Source organism: Zophobas morio, unplaced genomic scaffold (genome assembly GCF_036711695.1).
Source record: "Zophobas morio isolate AGI-343-1 ecotype UQ-CSIRO unplaced genomic scaffold, CSIRO_AGI_Zmor_V1 ptg000038l, whole genome shotgun sequence".
In the NCBI taxonomy this organism is placed as follows: domain Eukaryota; kingdom Metazoa; phylum Arthropoda; class Insecta; order Coleoptera; family Tenebrionidae; genus Zophobas; species Zophobas morio.
Genome location: NW_026972143.1, coordinates 863,103 through 884,896, shown reverse-complemented (window position 1 = coordinate 884,896; position 21,794 = coordinate 863,103). Strand labels below are relative to the sequence as shown.

Sequence of the window (21,794 nt, the reverse complement as noted above, 5' to 3'; positions counted from 1 at the left end):
TCAACTAGTAAAAAAAAAAAAACAACAAAAGGCATAGAGAACATTCTATATTTTTTTACATGCAGTACAAAAAACAAAACTAGCCCATAACCGTAACATTATCTAAATCGACTAAGGCAGAAACTACAAATGCTGGCCTAATACAGTTATTTTGTCTGGTTGAAATTTCTGAGTTGAGTTTCTAGAAGGTATCATATCCGGAAAACTTCCTCGAGGATATACTGCTTGACGGGTAACAGTGGAAGATTTCAAGGGAGTTACGGTTTTGGAAGGATCTGGGTTTGAATTTTCACTACTCCCTGGAACGCTCTGAGTCGAGTTGACTGCCGACCCAGAAACTGCCACTGTAGATGATTGGGTTGCGTCAGATGCAGCGGAAACGGATGAAATGGCAGCATTGGGTGGCATGTTCGGTGCTAGAGGGTCTGCCTGAATTGGATTCTCCACAGCTGAAGAAGTCGTAATTGTTTTTATACAAGAAATTGTTAAAATGATGTAGTCACTTACCTGCACCCCTGGAGAGGACTAAAATGTTTGCAGAAACTGCTACCGCAAACAGCAAAGAAAGTTTGTCTTTGGAGAACATTGTGGCTTCAGCTACTTCGAAGGTTCTTGACTAATGTAGCACAGGTGTTGTGTCCTTCATATAAAGGCGCATTTATCAAGGAATGTTCGTGAATAAGCGATACGCAAATATGGATTTCTTTGTACTGATTAGGGGAAAATGGTCATGTTTGAAGCACTCCAAGTATGTGAAACTGTTGCCTTGAAATAAAAATAGAATACATTTTTCAGTGTTTTTCCACATATGTGTGTTATATTTGTATTTTAAATTATCTACATAGGGTTTGAAAAAATTATAATTCTTTAGATTACAGTACTACCGGTTCTACTTCATTAACATTTATTTTTTAAAGAATCAACTACAAAGCAAAGCAAATATTTTGGGTTTAGCAATTCCAGATATGAATTTTACAATCGAACTTTTCCACTTGTAGATTTTTCAGCTGGGTTGTCTGACGGTTCTAAATCGGAATAACTTTCCTGATTATCTTGACGTGCATCTTTTGAAGATCTAGATTCAGACTGATTCAAATTGGGGGAGGAGGTAATAGCATCTCGATTTGTATCTTGAACATCTTGGGTTGAGTTCACAGATGGTTGACTTGCGGCATTTGACACAGAACCATTTGATGGTTTACTAGGTGTTGAAGATGTTGTTTGGTTTGCATTCTTGGCGGCTGCAGAAGTTACATTTGTTGCTTCTGTTAATCAAAAAGTTATATGGAACGTGATAAGTTTGTAATATCAAAGTACCAAAATCAAGTGGTAACTTACTTCCAGCGACTCCTATTCTAACAACCAGCACTGCGTTTGTAGAAACTGCCGCAACAATTAATAACAGAAATATTTCTTTGGGAAACATGACAGACTTTGCTTTCCGCTAGTTCTTGACTAAAGCAAACTCGGTACTGCAATGTTCACAAAAAAGAAATAGTACCTAGAATTATCAAACTATGTGCATGCACAGGCCACATGTCCATTTGAATTCCAATGTTTAGTGCGAAATCGTCATGTGTATGGAATTCCTATTACGCAAAAATATTTTTTTAAATTCCGAAACGAACACTTATTTCAATTCCTCCTCAAGCAATTTCCTCAAATCCTTCCGCGAAATTTTTCCACTTCGATTCCTGGGTATATTGTCCACAAATCTCACCCCACCGTGCAACCACTTCTCCTCAGTCACAAACTTCTTCTCAAACTCAACAATCTCCCTCTCTCCCACCTCCACCCCCTTCTTCTTAACCACAAAAGCCACCGCCACCTCTCCTTTCCTATCAGGCTTGCCAACAACCGCTACATCTTTAATCGCGGGATGTTTGAGCAAAATATCTTCTAATTCTGCCGGTGGTACTTGGCGAGATTCGTACTTGATAATATCTGTCAGACGATCAACGATGTAAAAGTTGAGATCTTCGTCATAGTATCCCACGTCTCCCGTTCGGTAAAAGCCATCTGCATCGAAAGCCACTCGGGTGTTTTCAGGATCTTTGATGTATCCTTTCATGGTAGTCGCCTTGACGCAGATTTCTCCACGTTGGTTGCAACCCAGCAGCTCGCCAGTATTGATGTCGATGATCTTAATGGAAGTTCCAGGAGTTAATTTACCACAGCTTTCTGGTACGAATGAACCAGGCGGTGAAATGAAAACGGCAATTCCAAGTTCGGTAGCTCCGTAGACTTGACGGACAGCCTTAATTCTGAACCTAGAAGAATAATTTTTAGATGATGTAGCATTTTATTGCCAACTTTCACTAACTTTTTTAAAGTTTTATCGTGAATGGCGCTCGGGAGTAACGAACCTCCCGAATGAATTTCTTTAACTGAAGACATATCGTGCTGATCCACGAGAGGGTTAGTAGCCAGATAGTCGACTATTATGGGGACAATAAACATTTGAGAAATTTTATGCTTTTCAATATTTTCTATGTATGTTTGGGGACCAGAACTAGGGTCCGTCATCACTACTTTATTCCCTTCGTACATTGCAGCAAAACAAATAGTAAAAGCGAAGATGTGTTGAAAGCGCAGTACGTGAAGTAGTACACTATCACTGTGGTAAGGGTACAAATTAGGGTCTCTGCAAGAAAGACAGACACATTCATATCTGATCTACTCAGCATGTAGTACTAACATGTAGTGGCTTATATTTGTACGAAGAGTCGCATGGGGGATCATGACACCTTTTGGCAAACCACTAGTCCCAGAAGAATTTATTATATACGCTACTCGATCGTTAATTTCTGTTACTTTTTCGGCCTCAAAAGAAACGTTCTGATTTTCTTTAAGTAAGTCTTTGAACGAAACGACGTCCTTGTCACCGACACCATCATCACTGTAGTGTACGATAGATTTGATAAACGTGCATTCGTTTCGTAACGATTGAACATTGGATACGGCCTGTTTCTGACAAATCACTACTTTTGGGTCAGACATCATCAGATACCTTTTTAATTCGTCTGAAACTCAAACTGTCAGAATTACGCAAACTTTCGACAATGCTACCAACAAATGGTAAATTCTGGGTTCAACAAATGGAAAGGTACTGCAAGGTACAAGCAAGCCAGTGTCGCTACCCAGAATTTGTGTGAATTTTCAGCGAAAATAGCAACATTATCATTTTGAACGACTCCCAGCGTCCTTTGAAGATTTATAGCAAAGTTGGTGCTTTTTGTAACTAAGTCGCCGTAAGTGCAAGAGATGCCAGTTTTGATTTCGTGCTACAAATGTCTCGTACAAAAAGAAACTGTCAGTGGAAACTTACCAAAGCAACTGCATCACGGTTGTGTGTTTTAAGTTTGTCAAGAAATAATTTTCCTGCCGATTCTGCCGGAATTTCGGAAGTTTTTGCAGGAACTGTTATTATTTTCGAGTGTTTGTTTTGAGAGCTTAGTCTTCGTAAGGTTTGCCGGAAAATAGTGTTCATTTAAACGGAAAAATGGCGACTTTGACAACAATTCTGCAAGCTGTCAGTGTCACCTAGACGTCGAACAATATCTAGATCAGAGGAAATAATTTCGGTTCTTGCAAAAACTTCCAAAGTTCCCTACAATTAACAGGAAAAGCGCGTTTGACAAAATAAACACATCCGGGAAGATCGTAGTAACTTTCATGGACCAACAAACATTCCAGTTACTTATTTTGTCTTTGCAATTATCGTTTGAAGTTAAATCCGAAATTTGGGTGGCAGCACTTGCTTAGATATAGATGGCAGTTCCTTTCCACCTATCCCAGATTTCATCACTTGTAGGTCAGTGATTTGTTCAAGAATACATAACGGGTTTGAGTTTCAGATGAACTGTGACGAAAAGTATTTTGAAATGGAAGAAACGGGAAATATTGACAATCAAGTTGTACATAGAACGATCATCTTTCTGGTACCATTAATATTCATATATTTAATAAAAAATACATAGCTTACGACCCCAATATTTTACTAGCATGTGTAGAATAACAATACCTTATAAAATCCCAGTAAAAATATAACGAACAATACATAGACAAAAATAAAACCTATACTTTTTTAATATTTCACAACCGAATTTTTCCAGTTGTAGATGTTTGAGTTGAATTATCGGAAGCTTCTAAATCAGAATATACTTTCTGATGATCTTGATGTACATCTTTTGGTGATCCAGATAGATTCAAACTGGGGGAGGATTTAGTGGCATTTTGATTCGCATATTCAGTACTTTCTTCAGAACTAACATCTTGCGTTGAGTTCTTTTTTGGCGCAGAACCATCGGAACGACTGGAAGCCACCACCCCAGATGGTTGACTTGTATTTGCGGTACTTGAAACTGCTGACACAGAACCATTTGATGGTTTAATAGGTGGTAAATATGTCGTCTGGTTTGCGTTCTTAGTGGCTGCAGAAGTTACATTTGTTGCTTCTGTTAATCAAAAAAGTACATGAAACGTGATAATTTGGTGATATCGAAGTACCAAAATGAAATAGTAACTTACTTCCACCGACTCCTGTTCTAACAAGCAACGCGTTTGCAGAAACTGCCGCAACAATAAAAATCAGAAATATTTCTTTGGAAAACATGATAGCTCCTTACAAAAGCAAAGCCGGTACTGCGACGTTCACAAAAACGGATTAGTACCTAGAGTTATCAAAGAATGTGCATACGTAAACGACATGTAAATTTGCAAAATCGTCATGTGTATGGAATTCCTATTATGCAAAAATATTTTTTTAAATTCCGAAACGAACATTTATTTCAATTCCTCCTCAAGCAGTTTCCTCAAATCCTTGCGCGAAATTTTTTCACTTCGATTCCTGGGTATACTATCCACAAATCTCACCCCACCGTGCAACCACTTCTCCTCAGTCACAAACTTCTTCACAAACTCAACAATCTCCTTCTCTCCCACCTCCACCCCCTTCTTCTTAATCACAAAAGCTACCGCCACTTCTCCTTTCCTATCAGGTTTGCCAACAACCGCCACATCTTTAATCGCGGGATGTTTGAGCAAAATATCTTCTAATTCCGCCGGTGCGACTCGTACTTGATAATATCTGACAAACGGTCGATGATATAAACGTTGAGATCTTCGTCGTGGTAGCCTACGTCTCCCGTTCGGTAAAACCCGTCTGCGTCGTAAGCTGCTCGCGTGCTTTCGAGATCTTTGAGGTAACCTTTCATGGTAGCCGCCTTAATGCAGATTTCTCCACGTTAGTTGTAACGCAGCAGCTCGCCAGTGTTGATGTCGACGATTTTGAGGGAATTTCCTGGAGTTACTTTGCCACAGCTTCCTGGTATGAAGGAACCAAGTGGGGAAATGCAAACGGCGGCCCCAATTTCGGTAGCTCTGTAGATTTGACGTACGGATTTAATTTTGAACCTGGAATGGAACAAAAGGTTTCTATCAATTTTGTAACTGTGTATTTTCACTTACTTTTTCACAACTTTGTCGTGGATAGGTTGTGGCAATGTGCTACCCGGCGAGTAAATCTCTTCGATTGAAGACACATCGTGTTGATCCACTAGAGGGTTAGTTGCCAACTGATCAACCATTATGGGGACAACAAATAGTTTATTAACTTTATATTTTTCAATACATCCCAAATAGGTTTCAGGACTACAATTAGTATCCGTAATCACCATTTTAATTCCTTGGTGCAATGCACACGCACAAGTATTAAATCCATGAATGTGGTGGAAAAACATTACGTGAAGAAGCACATTTTTGCTGTGATAAGGATACAAATCAGAGTCTCTGTAACAACAAGAACCAAAGAAATGTCGATGTCTGATCCACTCTCTCTAGAAAACTCACTCAGCATGGCTTATATTTAATCGAAGATTCGCATGAGTGACCATCACCGCTTTTGGCAATCCAGTAGTACCTGAAGAGTTTACGATAAAGGCTACGCGATCGTCAATATCAGTTACTTTTTCCGGTTCAAAAGACATATTTTAGTTGTCTCTAACCAAGTCTTTGAACAGAATGACTTCACTATTACCATTATCATCATCATCATCATCACATACTATGATCGACTGGATAAACGTACATTCGCCTCTTAAAGACTGAAAGTTGGGTACGGTCTGTTTCGTACAAATTACCACTTTGGGTTCAGACATCATCAAGTACCTTTTTAATTCATCTGGAACTCGAACGCTTAAAATGATTGAAATTTTCGAAAACGCTACCAACAAATAGTGTTTTCTGGGTTCAATAAATGGAAAGGTGCTGCGAGGTACAAACAAGCCAGTGCTGCCACCCAGAATTTGTGCGAATAATTACCAAGGATAGCAACTGTGTCATGTGGTACGATCCCTAGGGTTCTTCGAAGGTTTATGGCAAAGTTGACGCTTTTTGTTACCAAGTCGCCATAAGTGCAAGAGATGTCAGTTGTGATTTCGAGCTACAAATTCGTTGTATCAGACAGGAAAAACTTTTGATGGAGACTTACAAAAGCAACAGCATCTGGTTTGTGTGTTTTAAGTCTGTCAAGAAATAATTTTCCTGCTGATTCTTGTGGAAATTGGGATGTCTTCGGAGGGACTGTGATTATTTTCGGGTTTTGTTTTTGGCAACCGACTATGGATAAAGTGTGTCGGAAAGAAAAGGTCATTTATAAGTGCAGAACCGGTGAATTTGATAAAATTTTTGCGACATCTTGTCATCGTAACCTACCACCGTCCATAGTGAATATTTTAAAAAGACGAAACTTTTAATCCACGAATTGCCCTTTATTTCCAACAACAATTTTGGTTGAATTGGATTTTTTTGGTTGCTAGTTTTACAACTGGTACCATAACCAAGGTACCAAGCTTTAGTAGAAGAATGTTTTGCTTATGTTGTTATTTCGAAAAAACATAGAACTAAACATGTTTTGTTCTTCTATTTATGTAAAAAAACTTCTCAATGTACATACGTTTTGCTTATATTGGATTTTTACAGGAATATTATAGCCTTGGTGCTATAAGCAGCATAGCCACCCTTTTTTATGTCGCTATTTAACAAATATTAAATTCGATTTGATAATCTCTCGTTGTGACTTTTATAACCTTCTTTTAAACAAAAAATGCATATTATGTTATGAGGAGTAAAGCAATAACTTGTGATTACTGATTACTGATGTGTGAAATTATTCCTACAACACAAAATAATTTTTTTCAATTCCAGATAAAATTTTTTGGTACTACACCAAATAAATTACCCCATACTTTACAATAATCATTTATTTCAATTCCTCCTTAAGCAGTTTTCTCAAGTCCTTGCGCGAAATTTTTCCAATTTGGTTCCTCGGTATATTCTCTACAAATCTCACCCCACCGTGCAACCACTTCTCCTCGGTCACAAAATTCTTCACAAACTCAACAATCTCCTTCTCACCCACCTCCACCCCCTTCTTCTTAATCACAAAAGCCACCGCCACTTCTCCTTTCCTATCAGGCTTGCCAACAACCGCCACATCTTTAATCGCGGGATGTTTGAGCAAAATATCTTCTAATTCTGCCGGTGGTACTTGGCGAGATTCGTACTTGATAATATCTGTCAGACGATCAACAATGTAAAAGTTGAGATCTTCGTCATAGTATCCCACGTCTCCCGTTCGGTAAAAGCCGTCTGCATCGAAAGCTGCTCGGGTGTTCTCAGGATCCTTGATGTATCCTTTCATGGAAGTCGCCTTGACGTAGATTTCTCCACGTTGGTTGCTACCCAGTAGCTCTCCAGTGTTGATGTCGATGATCTTAACGGAAGTTCCAGGAGTTGCTTTACCACAGCTTTCGGTTACGACGGAACCAGGCGGGGAAATGAAAACGGCAATTCCAAGTTCGGTAGTTCCGTAGACTTGACGCACAGCCTTAATTCTGAACCTGGAGCGGAAGAATAATTTTTAGATGATGTAGCATTTTATTGCCAAGTTTCATTAACTTTTTTAAAATTTTATTGTGAATGGCGCTCGGGAGTAACGAACCTCCCGAACTAATTTCTTTAACTGAAGACATATCGTATTGATCCACGAGAGGATGAGTTGCCAGATAGTCGACTATTATGGGGACAATAAACATTTGAGAAATTTTATGCTTTTCAATACTTTCTATAAATTTTTGGGGACTAGAACTAGGGTCCGCCATCACTATTTTATTCCCTCCGTATATTGCAGAAAAATTAATAGTAAAAGCGAGGATGTGTTGAAAACGCAGTACGTGAAGAAGTACATTATCACTGTGGTAAGGGCACAAATTAGGGTCCCTGCAAGAAAAACAGACACATTCATATCTGATCTACTCAGCATGTAGTACTTACATATAGTGGCTTATATTTGTACGAAGAGTCGCATGGGGGATCATGACACCTTTTGGCAAACCACTAGTCCCAGAAGAATTTATCATATACGCTACTCGATCGTTAATATCTGTTACTTTTTCGGGTTCAAAAGAAACATTCGGATTTTCTTTAAGTAAGTCTTTGAACGAAACGACGTCCTTGTCACCGACACCATCATCACTGTAGTGTACGATAGATTTGATAAACGTGCATTCGTTTCGTAACGACTGAACATTGGATACGGCCTGTTTCTGACAAATCACTACTTTTGGGTCAGACATCATCAGATACCTTTTTAATTCGTCTGAAACTCAAACTGTCAGAATTATGCAAACTTTCGACAACGCTACCAACAAATGGTAAATTCTGGGTTCAACAAATGGAAAGGTACTGCAAGGTACAAGCAAGCCAGTGTCGCTATCCAGAATTTGTGTGAATTTTCAGCGAAAATAGCAACATTATCATTTTGAACGACTCCCAGCGTCCTTTGAAGATTTATAGCAAAGTTGGTGCTTTTTGTAATTAAGTCGCCGTAAGTGCAAGAGATGCCAGTTTTGATTTCGTGCTACAAATGTCTCGTACAAAAAAAAACTGTCAGTGGAAACTTACCAAAGCAACTGCATCACGGTTGTGTGTTTTTATTTTGTCAAGAAATAATTTTCCTGCCGATTCTGCCGGAATTTCGGAAGTTTTTGCAGGAACTGTTATTATTTTCGAGTGTTGGTTTTGAGAGCTTAGTCTTCGTAAGGTTTGCCGGAAAATAGTGTTCATTTAAACGGAAAAATGGCGACTTTCACAACAATTCTGCAAGCTGTCAGTGTCACTTAGACGTCGAACAATATCTAGATCAAAGAAAATAATTTCGGTTCCTGCAAAAACTTCCAAAGTTCCCTACAATTAACAGGAAAAGCGCGTTTGATAAAATAAACACATCCGAGAAGATCGTAGTAACTTTCATGGACCAACAAACATTCCAGTTACTTATTTTGTCCTTGCAATTATCGTTTGAAGTTAAATCCGAAATTTGGGTGGCAGCACTTGCTTAGATATAGATGGCAGTTCCTTTCCACCTACCAAACCCAGGTTTCATCACATGTAAGTCATTGATTTGTTCAAGAAAACATAACGGGTTTGAGTTTCAGATGAACTGGGACGAAAAGTGTTTTGAAGTGGAAGAAGCGGAAAATCTTGACAATCAAATTGTACACAGAACGATCATCTTTCTAGTACCATTAATATTCATATATTTAATAAAAAATACATAGCTTACGTCCCCAATGTTTTACTAACATTTGTAGAATAACAATACCTTATAAAATCTCGGTAAAAATATAACGAACAATACAAAGACAAAAATAAAATCTGTACTTTTTTTTTAATACTTCACAACCGAATTTTTCCAGTTGTAGATTTCTGAGTTGAATTATCGGAAGCTTCTAAATCAGAATACCCTTTCTGATGATCTTGATGTACATCTTTTGGTGATCCAGATAAATTCAAACTGGGGGAGGATTTAGTGGCATTTTGATTCGCATATTCAGTACTTTCTTCAGAACTAACATCTTGTGTTGAGTTCTTTTTTGGCGCAGAACCATCGGAACGACTGGAAGCCACCACCCCAGATGGTTGACTTGTATTTGCGGTACTTGAAACTGCTGACACAGAACCATTTGATGGTTTAACAGGTGGTAAATATGTCGTCTGGTTTGCGTTCTTGGTGGCTGCAGAAGTTACATTTGTTGCTTCTGTTAATCAAAAAAGTACATGAAACGTGATAATTTAGTGATGTCGAAGTACCAAAATGAAATAGTAACTTACTTCCAGCGACTCCTGTTCTAACAAGCAACGCGTTTGCAAAAACTGCCGCAACAATAAAAACCAGAAATATTTCTTTGGAAAACATGATAGCTCCTTACAAAAGAAAAGCCGGTACTGCGACGTTCACAAAAACGGATTAGTACCTAGAGTTATCAAGGAATGTGCATACGTAAACGACATGTAAATTTGCAAAATCGTCATGTATGTGGAATTCCTGTTATGCAAAAATATTTTCTTAAATTCCAAATAAATTACCCTATAGTTTAAAACAACATTTATTTTAATTCCTTCTCAAGTAGTTGCCTCAAATCCTTGCGCCCAATTTTTCCACTTCGGTTCCTCGGTATATTGTCCACAAATCTCACCCCACCGTGCAACCACTTCTCCTCAGTCACAAACTTCTTCACAAACTCAACAATCTCCTCCTCTCCCACCTCCACCCCCTCCTTCTTAACTACAAAAGCCACCGCCAACTCTCCTTTCCTATCAGGTTTGCCAATAACTGCGACGTCTTTAATCGCGGGATGTTTCAGCAAAATATCTTCTAATTCCGCCGGTGGTACTTGGTGCGACTCGTACTTGATAATATCTGACAAACGGTCGATGATATAAACGTTGAGATCTTCGTCGTAGTAGCCTACGTCTCCCGTTCGGTAAAACCCGTCTGCGTCGTAAGCTGCTCGCGTGCTTTCGGGATCTTTGAGGTAACCTTTCATGGTAGCCGCCTTAACGCAGATTTCTCCTCGTTGGTTGTAACCCAGCAGCTCGCCAGTGTTGATGTCGACGATTTTGAGGGAATTTCCTGGAGTTACTTTGCCACAGCTTCCTGGTATGAAGGAACCAAGTGGGGATATGCAAACGGCGGCCCCAATTTCGGTGGCTCCGTAGATTTGACGTACGGATTTAATTTTGAACCTGGAATGGAACAAAAGGTTTCTATCAATTTTCTAACTGTGTATTTTCACTTACTTTTTCAAAACTTTATCGTGGATAGGTTGTGGCAATGTGCTACCCGCCGAGTAAATCTCTTCGATTGAAGACACATCGTGTTGATCTACTAGAGGGTTAGTTGCCAACTGATCAACCATTATGGGGACAACAAATAGTTTATTAACTTTATATTTTTCAATACATCCCAAATACGTTTCAGGACTACAATTAGTATCCGTGATCACCATTTTAATTCCTTGGTGCAATGCACACGCACAAATATTAAATCCATGAATGTGGTGGAAAAACATTACGTGAAGAAGCACACTTTTGCTGTGATAAGGATACAAATCAGGGTCTCTGTAACAACAAGAACCAAAGAAATGTCGATATCTGATCCACTCCCTCTAGAAAACTCACTCAGCATGGCTTATATTTAATCGAAGATTCGCATGAGTGACCATCACCGCTTTTGGCAATCCAGTAGTACCTGAAGAGTTTACGATAAAGGCCACCCGATCGTCAATATCAGTTACTTTTTCCGGTTCAAAAGAAACATCTTGGTTGTCTCTAACCAAGTCTTTGAACAGAATGACTTCACTATTACCATTATCATCATCATCATCACATACTACGATCGACTGGATAAACGTACATTCGTCTCTTAAAGACTGAAAGTTGGGTACGGCCTGTTTCGAACAAATTACCACTTTGGGTTCAGACATCATCAAGTACCGTTTTAATTCATCTGGAACTCGATCGCTTAGAATGATGGAAACTTTCGAAAACGCTACCAACAAATGGTATATTCTGGGTTCAATAAATGGAAAGGTGCTGCGAGGTATAAACAAGCCAGTGCTGCCACCCAGAATTTGTGCGAATAATTACCAAGGATAGCAACTGTGTCATGTGGTACGATCCCTAAGGTTCTTCGAAGGTTTATGGCAAAGTTGACGCTTTTTGTTACCAAGTCGCCATAAGTGCAAGAGATGTCAGTTGTGATTTCGAGCTACAAATTCGTTGTATCAGACAGGAAAAACTTTTGATGGGGACTTACGAAAGCAACAGCATCTCGTTTGTGTGTTTTAAGTCTGTCAAGAAATAATTTTCCTGCTGATTCTTGTGGAAATTGGGATGTCTTCGGAGGGACTATGATTATTTTCGGGTTTTGTTTTTGGCAACTAACTATAGATAAAGTGTGTCGGAAAGAAAAGGTCATTTGTAAGTGTAGAATTGGTGATTTTGACAAGGTTTTTTCGACACGTTGTCATCGTAACCTAGCATCGACATTCGGTTAAAAGACATACGTTTTGCCCTTTTTTATATTGCAATTTGCTAATCTCTTCTTGCCATGTATGTGACTTGTACAACTTTTTTAAACCAAAAATGCACAATATCTAAGTCATGCCAATTAAAGCAATAACCTGTGATTAGACGAAATCTTGTACGTGCTTTTAAATTCAGTCAAACTTCAACAAGTGGTAAACATGGACACGAAAATTATTTCAGTTGCTGCAAAAACCTCCAAAATTCCTCTAGAATCAACAGGAAAACTACTGTTTGACAGAATTAGCACCTTCGAAAACACAGCAGTGGCTTTCGTAAGTCATCAAACATTCCACTCACTTAATTCCACTTTGCAATTACAGTTTGAAGTCAAATCCGGCGTAACGTGCACCTACGGCAACCTAGCTATCAACAGCCTAAACCTAGCCACAAATCTCCGAAACTCACTAGGAATAGTAAAAAATGACCACCTCGCCATCATTAGCGAAAACTCACACAAAATCTGGGTGGCAGCACTAGCAGGGCTATACCTAGCCGCTCCTTTCCACCTACTAAACCCAGGATTCACCACTTGTAAGTCACTGAATAGTTCTAGAATACATAACGTGGTTGAGTTACAGATGAACTGAAAAAATACCTGATGATGTCTGAACCGAAAGTGGTATTTTGCTCGAAACAGGTTCTACTTAAACTTCAGGTAGTTAGAGACGAGTGTACTTTTATCGAAGCGGTCGTACTTTTTGATGACGAAGATGATACCAGCAAGGACGTTATTCCCTATAAAGATTTGATCCAAGAGGGGTGCGACGGAAAATGTTTTGAAATGGAAGAAGTGGATGATCTTGACAATCAAGTTGCATATATAGCAAATTCTTCTGGTACTACTGGGTTACCCAAGGGGGTCATGGTCACACACGCGAATTTGCGCTTGAATATGAGCCACGTTATGTAAGTAAAATTTCGTCAACTACTAGATCTAATGCAGCATGTTTTCAGAGATAGGGAGTTATACCCTTTCGAAGATAACAGCGTAGTTCTGCACGTCATCCCTTTCTACCACGTCCACGGTTGTGGGGTGTGCTACTGCGGGCTGTACCGAGGTCTCAAGCTTCTGGTAATGGACCAATTCGAGCCCAAGTCGTACTTACACAACATCCAAGAACACAAAGTCTCTACATTATTCATCGTTCCGACATTAGCAGACTTCCTAGCTAACAGTCCCTTACTCGACACGTATGACTTATCCTCAGTGGAACAAATCTACTCAGCGGCGGCGGTCCTTAAAACCACCACCCACCAAAAAGTCCTCAAAAGGTAAAACCCTCTTGGTAACAAAAAAGTTAATCAGTTTGTTTCATTTTTAGATTTAACATAAAATCCGTCCGCCAAATCTACGGCGCCACCGAAATCGGCGTCGCCGTCTTCATGACCCCCACCGCCTCCTTCAAGCCGGGAAGCACCGGCAAGATCACCCCCGGTCTTTCGGTAAAGATCGTCGATCCGGCCACTGGCGAATCTCTCGGCTGCAACCAATCAGGGGAGATCTGCGTTAAGACCGCCACAATGAAGGGCTACCTCAACGATCCCGAGAACACACGAACGGCGTTCGACGCCGACGGGTTCGTCCGAACGGGAGACGTGGGGTACTACGACGAGGAGCACCACTTTTACATAGTGGATCGCCTGAAGGATTTAATTAAATATAAAGCATTCCAAGTGCCACCATTGGAAATCGAGGAAATTTTGTTGCGGCATCCGGGGGTCGGGGATGCGGCGGTTGTGGGAAAGCCCGACGAGAGGTACGGGGAGTTGGCGGTGGCGTTTGTGGTTAGGGTGGAAGGGGTGGAGGTGGAGGAGTCAGAGGTTGTAGATTTTGTGGCCAAGTATTTGAGTGTGGAGAAGAGGTTGCATGGAGGGGTGAGGTTCGTGAGGGAGATACCGAGGAATGGGGTGGGGAAGATTTTGAGGAAGGAGTTAAGGGAGTTGCTTTAATAAACAAATACGTTTGAGGTTTTTTTGTGTCGAGAGTTTTTAAAACATTTATAAAAAATTAAAGAGATTAAACATCTGAGATATGCTATCTTTATACAGGAAAATGCATTATCGGCCATATTATTACTTATCGTTGTAGAGAATATAGCTAAAGTTTTTTAATGTTATTGAGATGTTAAGTGAAGTTATAAAAATATAAACAAACGTGGTAATAATGGCAGAAGTAAGTACCTAAATACATAATTTATCCAATAATAGTGATATAAACCGTACTAAATAAGATTGATAAACTCGAAATTTTAAAAAATTTGAGTTCTATTGATATAAATAGACTGATAAGACAGTTTAAGAGTGAATCACCTTTAGTAAAATTACAGGAGCAGATTAATACAAATTTTTAAACACGATAACACGTTATCGTTCCGGCAATAAATGTTTAACCTGTTGCTATTCATCAGATAAGATTATTACCAATATACTCAGAATTTAAAACTAAATAACTTGCAGGTATTCAAAAAACGATCCGGGACTACAGACAGGGGCAAAGACTATGAACATCTCTACATAGCAAACATAATTTTAAAATTAGTACCAGACGACGCCATAGAAAACTTTTACGTATCGTCGAACGACGAAAAATACGGTTCTTTTGATGACGTCGTAGTTGAAATTAAGTACAAAGCCAAAGAAGACAGACAAATATACGCTGTCCAGCTGAAACAGAGCAAAAGCAAAGTAGTACGTTGTAAAGATTTGTCCACGCAAAAAGGAAATTTCAGTATACCTGAATACTTCGGAGATTACGAAAAAAATCTGAAACCGCTTCATAACACTTCTACCAACTTTATTCTCTATACAAACTTGAACGCCAAAATCACTGATAATTTTCTGCTCAACTTCAAAAACGAAGAATTTAATGTCAACGTGCGGAATATTCCACAAAGTGATTTGTTGTCGTCTTGCGAAGGTGGAAGTTGTTATGTTTTCGAAACGGAAGACAAACACAGCGATTTTTTCAGAACGTTGTCTCTGTATTCTGGACAAGCCGACGTTAACCAGATGGAAAAAAATGCGTTCAAAATGTTCGTTGATACATTCAGTGCCGACAAAACATCTTTCGACAAATTTGTGAGTTTCATCACGAAATGGAGCGTGCAAGAAGGGAACAAACTGAAGCTGGATAAATCGTGGATGCAAGACGTCATCGCTTTATCTCTTGTGTCTCCTTTCGTCAAGCCGTTGTCGTTCTCATTTGGTTCTATTAGTGAAAAAGAGAAAGTTATTGCTGGTGCCATTTCTAACTTTCACGTTACTCTTCTTGGTAACAACGATTATGCCAAAATAAAAAATTTGTGGGCAGATGTGATCGATGCAGTTGAAATTGTACAGCTCAAAATAGCTAAAACAAAATACCAGTTGATGTTAGATCAAATCAAAACGAAGGACTCCTTGCGTAAAGAAGATCAAGAAGTAAGTAAGCTTTTATGGTTGTTGGAAAAGTGTCCACTGGTTGTTGAAGATTCTTTCCAAACACAGCGAGCAATAGCGTTATGCCCCGAAAGATGTTTTATTATTTTGAGCGTCGACGAAACAACAAGTCTGGGTCATGATATTTTCAAAAATGTATCCGATTTGAGAAAACACGAAGAAATATTCAAAAGCGTTTCGAATAATTTTACCTATTCGTTGGAAGGACAAACGGAGGTTTCTTTGAACGAACTATTAAAATGGAATGAAGAACTTGATACAATGATCACCACTTCGAAATTAGTTCAGACGATCGATCGACCATTGCTTATTGGAAGTGTGAAGGAAGTTTTGCCACCTTGTCACGTCACTCGGACACTATCAAAAATTTTGATAGACGTACAATTCTTGGAAGCAGTCACCAATTCCGTTATTGTAGTGACCGAAGTAGAAGACCTTACCGCGTTTGTAAAACTACACTTAAAAGAAGCCCAAAACCATCATTCAGATGAAAACACTGACGAACTTGTTTGTGTGGAAGTGCGCAACAATATCGTACATCTATATAAAGGTAAACTATCCCAACAAGAGTTCCGCAATTTGTGTACTAAAACTCCTGCAAAAAATAAATGTCATCGGTTTAAATACGTCGACGAAAAGGCTCTAGAATGGATCGAAAGTACGAACAATTTAGAAGAACTTAAAACATTTCTCTTGAGCGGATTTAGTACGCACAGTGTACACGAATCACAATTGGTTAACGACGATAACAAAACAAACATCATTTGTGCTAATCCCGGAATGGGCAAAAGTACTTTGATGAAAAATTTGAAAATCAGTACCTGTTCCTCTGTTTGGACGATTCTGATTAGCGCAAGGAATCATGCTTTGTATTTCCGGAAAAGAGGAGGTGACGTCGATGGGTTTTTTAACTATATTTTAGACGAGAACTGTCGTTTGTGTCATACTTTCGATGCAGAGGTTTTTAGAACTTTGTTGGAAAAGGATCAAGTGCAGCTGATTTGGGACGGACTGGACGAAGTTTCTGATCGAAGTTTAGAAGTTATATTGACTTTGATAGACGCTATATCTAACAAAGGAGTAAGACAATGGATAACGGCTCGAACTAACGTGAGGAATGTCTTGGAAGACCGCTTCCATATATTTTCAAGAGATATCAAACCATTTAATCAAGCGGAACAGCAAATCTACGTCCAAGAACGTCTAGATCTATCGAAAGATGACCTACGCGTAATCTTCCATAAAATTAAGGTAAACGTAGAAATGTACTCAAATAACGATATTCTGGGAATTCCTTTGCAAATTTACATGTTAACAGAATTATTCAAACAAAATTCGACTAAGTATGCAGACCTTCTAAATACCGCGTTCACTTTATTAGATTTGTACGAAAATTTTATACACGAGAAGTTTGAAATTTACTTTAACGAGAAAGGTCAAAGTAATCGAAAGATTGACGCCGTTGACAAAGACTGCGAAGACGAAATGGAAGAAAGAGTAAACTTTTACAAGGAATTAGCTTACTATGTATATTTAGAAAGCAAGTATAGAGTAATTGTCAAAAGAACTTTTGAATGCCTCACCTCGTTTAACAACTTTTTGGAAAAAATCAAACAAGAGAGGGATCCGGTGGGTTTAATCAGCAACGTAACCATAGAAAACGTGCCAGAATTTAGTCATAATTCGTACGGTGAGTACTTTGCAGCTTTATACTTGTTCGATACTAACCGAGAAAAAGCAAAACAGGACGATTTTATTTCCAATAAAAAATTTAACAATATCAGGTTTTTCTTGGACTTAATGTTGTGTAAAAATTCTAAAGCTCATGTCGCAGTGCTGTGTAGAAATTGTATAATTCTAGACCAATGCACAGAAGAAGATTTGCGTTGCAGGGATCAGATTGGGCGTAGTGTATTAGAAGTGACGTGTAGGTGGAACGAACAGAGTTGTTGCGTAGAAACTGCAAGTAGTTTCCGCGGAAAGCTACGAATTGAGAATAGAACGACTACTAAAAGGAACAAGAAATTACGTTTTTCAAAAATCTTGAAAATATTTTCTGCTTGTAACGCACTACCATGTAATATTAAAAAAATATTACTACTTTTACCATTTTTAATACCACTATTGCATAAACCGGACTTTTCTTTCAATATTGAATCATTTGCCACGATGTTGTACTATGCAATTGAACTTGATTATGTAGTTGTTTTCAGATACATCGAAAATGTACAATATCTGAGAGATATTTATGAAAACTTCGACCCACACAGCTTGTTAAGTATGGCAGTGCGACTTAAGTCTCTTAAATGCTTAGAAGAATTCCTGTTGAAAAAACAATACAGCTATGTAGTGAGACAAGACCTAGAAATTCCACTTTCAGTATGCTCATTTGAATCTGATGAATTTTTTTCACTAATGATGAAGCAAGAAATCAACTTAAATAAATTTGTTTGTCTTGTTTGCCGAAAAGGCAGTCTTGAAAATCTAAAGTACTTACGCAGCAAAGACATCAGAGTCGTCACTGAAGACACAAATGGTCAAACATCAATGCATTACGCTTTTGAGCACAATAGCAAACACTCGTTTGAAATAGGAAAGTTTCTAATTGATTTAGGAATGAGTGTAAATTCTACAGATGCTAACGGTTTAGTGCCGCTACATTATGCTCTTAGAACTTTGCTTTATTCAACTTTTAGAGAATTGAAATCTCAAGATTTTAGCGGAGTAAAATTATTAACTGATAATGGAGCAACCCATAAGGTACCACAAGTTGAAAATTTTTTACCGATTTACCATCCACTACCTGGCTGTGAAACCCTAGACTTGTTACTAGATGAAACAACTCGAGATACACACAATCCGAACATAGTGATTTCTGCTTGCCAGGTTGCCACTGGGAGCCTTGACAGTTTGTATTTTCTAAAAGGCAAGGGTTTTAAATTCGACGTTCCAGATGTCAATGGGTTCTTACCTATACATTATGCCTGCAAACTAAGAGATGTAGACACTGTGAAATTTTTGGTTCAAAATTTCGAAACCGTAAATATTCCAGATGCTAGGGGACGGATCTCGATACATTTTGCCTGTAAAAATATGGACTACTCTGTGGAAATTGTAGATTTGTTGTGTGAGATGGGGGTCAGTGTAAATTCTGAAGATGCGAATGGTCGTTTGCCAATTAACTATGCATGTAGACACGAATTTCCGGATATAGTACACTTATTAGTCGATAGAGGAGCAAAGTTGAACGTTCCAGACGGTTATGGTCAGTTTCCGATACATGAAGCCACTAGAAATGACGAAATTTCATTAGATTTGGTTAAACTGTTAATTCGGAATGGCACAGAAGTGAACGTAGTTGATCTAATTGGTGATTCGCCCTTACACAAAGCATGCCTCAACATAGACGTCGATTATAAAATGATGAAATTATTACTTAACAATGGTGCGAATGTAAATGCTGCGAATCTAGACAATGAAATGCCGATACATTATGCTTGTAACTACCAAGTTCGTCTGGAAAGAGTAAAATTTTTTGTAGACAATGGTGCAGATTTAAATGCCGTCACTGCTGGCGGGTACATGCCAATACATTATGCCTGTATTCATGTGACCGAAGATTCAAACATTATTCAGTTTCTTGTTATCAACGGAGCAAAAGTGGACGCAACAGACTCGAAGGACAATATGCCTATACATTATGCTTTCGGAAATGCATGGTGTGGTTTCCAAATAGTAAAATATTTAATTGAGGTAGGAGCAAAATCTGATGTTCCGAATGCAGGTGGTCTGTTGCCTATACATTACGCTTGTGAGAGTGGATGTGACAGAACTGTGAAATTTTTAACACGTGGATGTGGAAAAGAAAATCCTGTAGATAATAGTGGTCAGACTTTGATGCACCATGCTTGCAAAAATAGAAACTATGGTGTCGAAATAGTAAATATTTTGATAAACGAAAGTCATAGTTTACACTCAGTAGACAAAGACAATCGTCTACCAATACACTACGCATGTGGAAATGAGAAACAAGGATTTGAAATTGTCAAACTGCTAACAGATCAAGATGTCGGTCTCTATAGTTCCGACGTAAACGGATTAACGCTAATGCATATTGCATGTAGGAACCAACAAGATGGTTTCGATATAGTAAAATTATTGCTCGATAAAAATGTAAAACTTGACGTTATAGATGTAGAAGGCCGTCTTCCTATACATTACGCGTCTGAAAACAATGGTTGCGGTTATGGAATAGTGAAACTTTTGATAGAGAAAGGCACTAGAGTAGACGTTGCGGATACAAAAGGACGACTTCCCATCCACTACGCTTGTATGAACGGAAATCTTAAAATAGTCGAAGCACTGATGAACCAAAATTCGGAAACCCTTGACGCAACAGATGTAGATGGTCGAATGCCTATTCATTTTGCGTGCGGAAATTTTCAATTCGGTACTGTTCTAGTAAGACTTTTGCTTGATAAAGACGCAAAACTTGATATTCCAGATATTAACAACAAAATGCCCATACATTATGCATGCGAAAGTGGAAGTCTTGAAACGGTAAAAATTTTCCTGGACGAGGACATCAACTTTCAAGCTACAGATGCAGATGGTCGTCTACCCATTCACTATGCGAGTGGAAACAAATTTTCCCCACAAAGCAAAAAAATACATTCTGGATTTCAAATTACGAACTTATTAATCAATAGAGGGCAAAACATTCACGTCGCAGACAAAAACCAAAAAATGCCCATACACTATGCTTGTGAAACTGGAAGTCATGTAACCGTCAAACTGTTGCTAGACCAAGGAGCAAACGTGGATACGCCTGATATAACTGGACGATTTCCTCTGCATTACGTAGGTCAGAATGATAGCCAAACAAATTTTAAAATAGCAAAATATTTGCTTGATCACGGTGCAAAATTAAACGTTACAGATTCTACAGGACGAACACCTCTACATTATGCTTGCGAACTCCGATACGATCTTCTATTAAAATTCCTAATTTTTAAGCGGGTGAAACTCGATGTTCCAGATATAGATGGCGTGATGCCAATTCATTGCGCGTGCGCAAAGGGCTGTCGCCAATACGTGAAAATATTAACTGATAAAGGTGTAAAGGACGACGTTGCAGATGCCCATGGACGGACGCCTTTGCATTATGCTTGTCAAAATAAAGAAAATGGTTATCCTATTGTCAAATTTTTATTGGAAAAAAATGTTGGGGTTAACGTTGTCGACAATGACGGTCTTACGCCTGTGGATTACACACGAATGGTAGGCAATTCTGAAGTAGAACGTTTACTCTTATCGTGTAACAGTGCTAAATGACAAGATATACGTAGTGTTTTTTTTTTCTAATTTGTATAACAAGTTCTTAATATTTTTCGAATCTTGTTCTGTGTTGAAATTTGTAACAAATGAAATTTCGACAAGAGTTTCCCCAAATATCGAAATAAATTACCTTCGAAAACATTTGTACACACATGTAACTATTCAGTTGATTAAAAGTATGTATTAATAAAATGATTATTTTTAGACTAATTTATTTAAGATGAATAATATCTCGCTTACCTATATTTCTTCATATGGCGTGACCTCAAGCGCGGCCTTGGCCATTGAACTAATAAGTAGCTGTATTAGATTTATTAGCAGTTCTGCCAACGTTTGACAACGAAGATTATCGAGGTATCTTTAATACTTAAAAAAGTTGTGTACTAACTTATTTCTTTGCACTCTTACAAGAAAAATATTCGTCCAATTGTTTTTAAAAACTAAACTACTCCTCTTATTCGCCAGTTTGCCATCTAGTGTCTGAAAACTGCACTATTTTAATAACGAAAACTCCTCAATAAATCCACTTCACTTACGCAATATAGAGATATCTGTTACAACTATCCTTTGCTATGATGACGCATCGG

General features: G+C 38.5%; 7 protein-coding genes and 1 long non-coding RNA gene across 10 annotated transcripts; 2 read left to right on the top strand and 6 right to left on the bottom strand.

The window, feature by feature from the left end:
* Window positions 1–31: 31 nt before the first annotated feature.
* On the bottom strand, window positions 32–839 carry LOC135140001 (uncharacterized). The gene is made up of 2 exons (XR_010282223.1): window positions 508–839; window positions 32–449 (listed from the first exon to the last, which is right to left on the bottom strand). It is a non-coding gene; the product is annotated as an uncharacterized LOC135140001 (long non-coding RNA).
* Window positions 840–887: 48 nt separating this feature from the next.
* On the bottom strand, window positions 888–3,351 carry LOC135140178 (luciferin 4-monooxygenase-like). Of its 3 annotated transcripts, none has more exons than XR_010282240.1 (4): window positions 2,699–3,351; window positions 2,324–2,644; window positions 1,339–2,270; window positions 888–1,265 (listed from the first exon to the last, which is right to left on the bottom strand). XR_010282240.1 is itself a non-coding variant. In XM_064070607.1 (4 exons), exons 2-4 carry the CDS (start codon window positions 3,001–3,003, stop codon window positions 1,631–1,633), a joined length of 1,266 nt encoding a protein of 421 aa, XP_063926677.1. In that variant the 5' UTR covers window positions 3,004–3,023; window positions 3,074–3,351; the 3' UTR covers window positions 888–1,630. The 3 variants fall into 3 exon arrangements, 2 of the variants coding, with proteins under 2 accessions (XP_063926677.1, XP_063926676.1); XM_064070607.1 differs by having other exon boundaries at window positions 888–2,270; window positions 2,699–3,023; window positions 3,074–3,351; XM_064070606.1 differs by having other exon boundaries at window positions 888–2,270.
* Window positions 3,352–4,785: 1,434 nt separating this feature from the next.
* On the bottom strand, window positions 4,786–5,216 carry LOC135139938 (uncharacterized). The gene is made up of 2 exons (XM_064070303.1): window positions 5,161–5,216; window positions 4,786–5,089 (listed from the first exon to the last, which is right to left on the bottom strand). Exons 1-2 carry the CDS (start codon window positions 5,214–5,216, stop codon window positions 4,786–4,788), a joined length of 360 nt encoding a protein of 119 aa, XP_063926373.1.
* On the bottom strand, window positions 5,127–5,656 carry LOC135140265 (luciferin 4-monooxygenase-like). Its single transcript, XM_064070758.1, has 2 exons — window positions 5,470–5,656; window positions 5,127–5,415 (listed from the first exon to the last, which is right to left on the bottom strand). Exons 1-2 carry the CDS (start codon window positions 5,586–5,588, stop codon window positions 5,247–5,249), a joined length of 288 nt encoding a protein of 95 aa, XP_063926828.1. The 5' UTR covers window positions 5,589–5,656; the 3' UTR covers window positions 5,127–5,246.
* A 1,605-nt stretch (window positions 5,657–7,261) lies between these two features.
* On the bottom strand, window positions 7,262–9,252 carry LOC135139937 (luciferin 4-monooxygenase-like). The gene is made up of 5 exons (XM_064070302.1): window positions 8,965–9,252; window positions 8,710–8,920; window positions 8,335–8,659; window positions 7,960–8,280; window positions 7,262–7,901 (listed from the first exon to the last, which is right to left on the bottom strand). Exons 1-5 carry the CDS (start codon window positions 9,124–9,126, stop codon window positions 7,262–7,264), a joined length of 1,659 nt encoding a protein of 552 aa, XP_063926372.1. The 5' UTR covers window positions 9,127–9,252.
* Window positions 9,253–9,945: 693 nt separating this feature from the next.
* Window positions 9,946–12,399, bottom strand: LOC135139977 (luciferin 4-monooxygenase-like). Its single transcript, XM_064070349.1, has 5 exons — window positions 12,161–12,399; window positions 11,902–12,112; window positions 11,524–11,851; window positions 11,143–11,463; window positions 9,946–11,088 (listed from the first exon to the last, which is right to left on the bottom strand). The coding sequence occupies exons 1-5, from the start codon at window positions 12,320–12,322 to the stop codon at window positions 10,449–10,451; spliced, it is 1,662 nt and encodes a 553-aa protein (XP_063926419.1). The 5' UTR covers window positions 12,323–12,399; the 3' UTR covers window positions 9,946–10,448.
* Window positions 12,307–14,382, top strand: LOC135139935 (uncharacterized). Its single transcript, XM_064070301.1, has 5 exons — window positions 12,307–12,704; window positions 12,753–12,963; window positions 13,011–13,338; window positions 13,387–13,704; window positions 13,755–14,382. The coding sequence occupies exons 1-5, from the start codon at window positions 12,591–12,593 to the stop codon at window positions 14,380–14,382; spliced, it is 1,599 nt and encodes a 532-aa protein (XP_063926371.1). The 5' UTR covers window positions 12,307–12,590.
* Window positions 14,383–14,423: 41 nt separating this feature from the next.
* On the top strand, window positions 14,424–21,441 carry LOC135139976 (uncharacterized). The gene is made up of 2 exons (XM_064070348.1): window positions 14,424–14,605; window positions 14,890–21,441. The coding sequence occupies exons 1-2, from the start codon at window positions 14,597–14,599 to the stop codon at window positions 21,202–21,204; spliced, it is 6,324 nt and encodes a 2,107-aa protein (XP_063926418.1). The 5' UTR covers window positions 14,424–14,596; the 3' UTR covers window positions 21,205–21,441.
* The last annotated feature ends 353 nt before the right edge of the window (window positions 21,442–21,794 follow it).

Excerpts from the sequence above, each read along its gene's own strand:
- LOC135139935 (XM_064070301.1), top strand. The coding sequence starts at position 12,591 with ATGGACACGAAAATTATTTCAGTTGCTGCAAAAACCTCCAAAATTCCT. Across the intron at positions 12,964-13,010 it reads AAACCCAGGATTCACCACTT|ATGAACTGAAAAAATACCTG; the intron begins GTAAGTCACTGA and ends GTTGAGTTACAG. Across the intron at positions 13,705-13,754 it reads CACCAAAAAGTCCTCAAAAG|ATTTAACATAAAATCCGTCC; the intron begins GTAAAACCCTCT and ends TTTCATTTTTAG.
- LOC135139977 (XM_064070349.1), bottom strand. The coding sequence starts at position 12,322 with ATGACCTTTTCTTTCCGACACACTTTATCTATAGTTAGTTGCCAAAAA. Across the intron at positions 12,113-12,160 it reads AACGAGATGCTGTTGCTTTC|CTCGAAATCACAACTGACAT; the intron begins GTAAGTCCCCAT and ends ACGAATTTGTAG. Across the intron at positions 11,464-11,523 it reads TTAAATATAAGCCATGCTGA|AGACCCTGATTTGTATCCTT; the intron begins GTGAGTTTTCTA and ends TTGTTGTTACAG.
- LOC135139938 (XM_064070303.1), bottom strand. The coding sequence starts at position 5,216 with ATGAAAGGTTACCTCAAAGATCTCGAAAGCACGCGAGCAGCTTACGAC. Across the intron at positions 5,090-5,160 it reads GCAGCTTACGACGCAGACGG|ATATTATCAAGTACGAGTCG; the intron begins GTTTTACCGAAC and ends ACCGTTTGTCAG.
- LOC135139937 (XM_064070302.1), bottom strand. The coding sequence starts at position 9,126 with ATGAACACTATTTTCCGGCAAACCTTACGAAGACTAAGCTCTCAAAAC. Across the intron at positions 8,281-8,334 it reads ACAAATATAAGCCACTATAT|GGACCCTAATTTGTGCCCTT; the intron begins GTAAGTACTACA and ends TTTTTCTTGCAG. Across the intron at positions 7,902-7,959 it reads CACAATAAAATTTTAAAAAA|GTTCAGAATTAAGGCTGTGC; the intron begins GTTAATGAAACT and ends CTTCCGCTCCAG.
- LOC135140178 (XM_064070606.1), bottom strand. The coding sequence starts at position 3,003 with ATGATGTCTGACCCAAAAGTAGTGATTTGTCAGAAACAGGCCGTATCC. Across the intron at positions 2,645-2,698 it reads ACAAATATAAGCCACTACAT|AGACCCTAATTTGTACCCTT; the intron begins GTTAGTACTACA and ends TCTTTCTTGCAG. Across the intron at positions 2,271-2,323 it reads CACGATAAAACTTTAAAAAA|GTTCAGAATTAAGGCTGTCC; the intron begins GTTAGTGAAAGT and ends TTATTCTTCTAG.
- LOC135140265 (XM_064070758.1), bottom strand. The coding sequence starts at position 5,588 with ATGGTTGATCAGTTGGCAACTAACCCTCTAGTGGATCAACACGATGTG. Across the intron at positions 5,416-5,469 it reads CACGACAAAGTTGTGAAAAA|GTTCAAAATTAAATCCGTAC; the intron begins GTAAGTGAAAAT and ends GTTCCATTCCAG.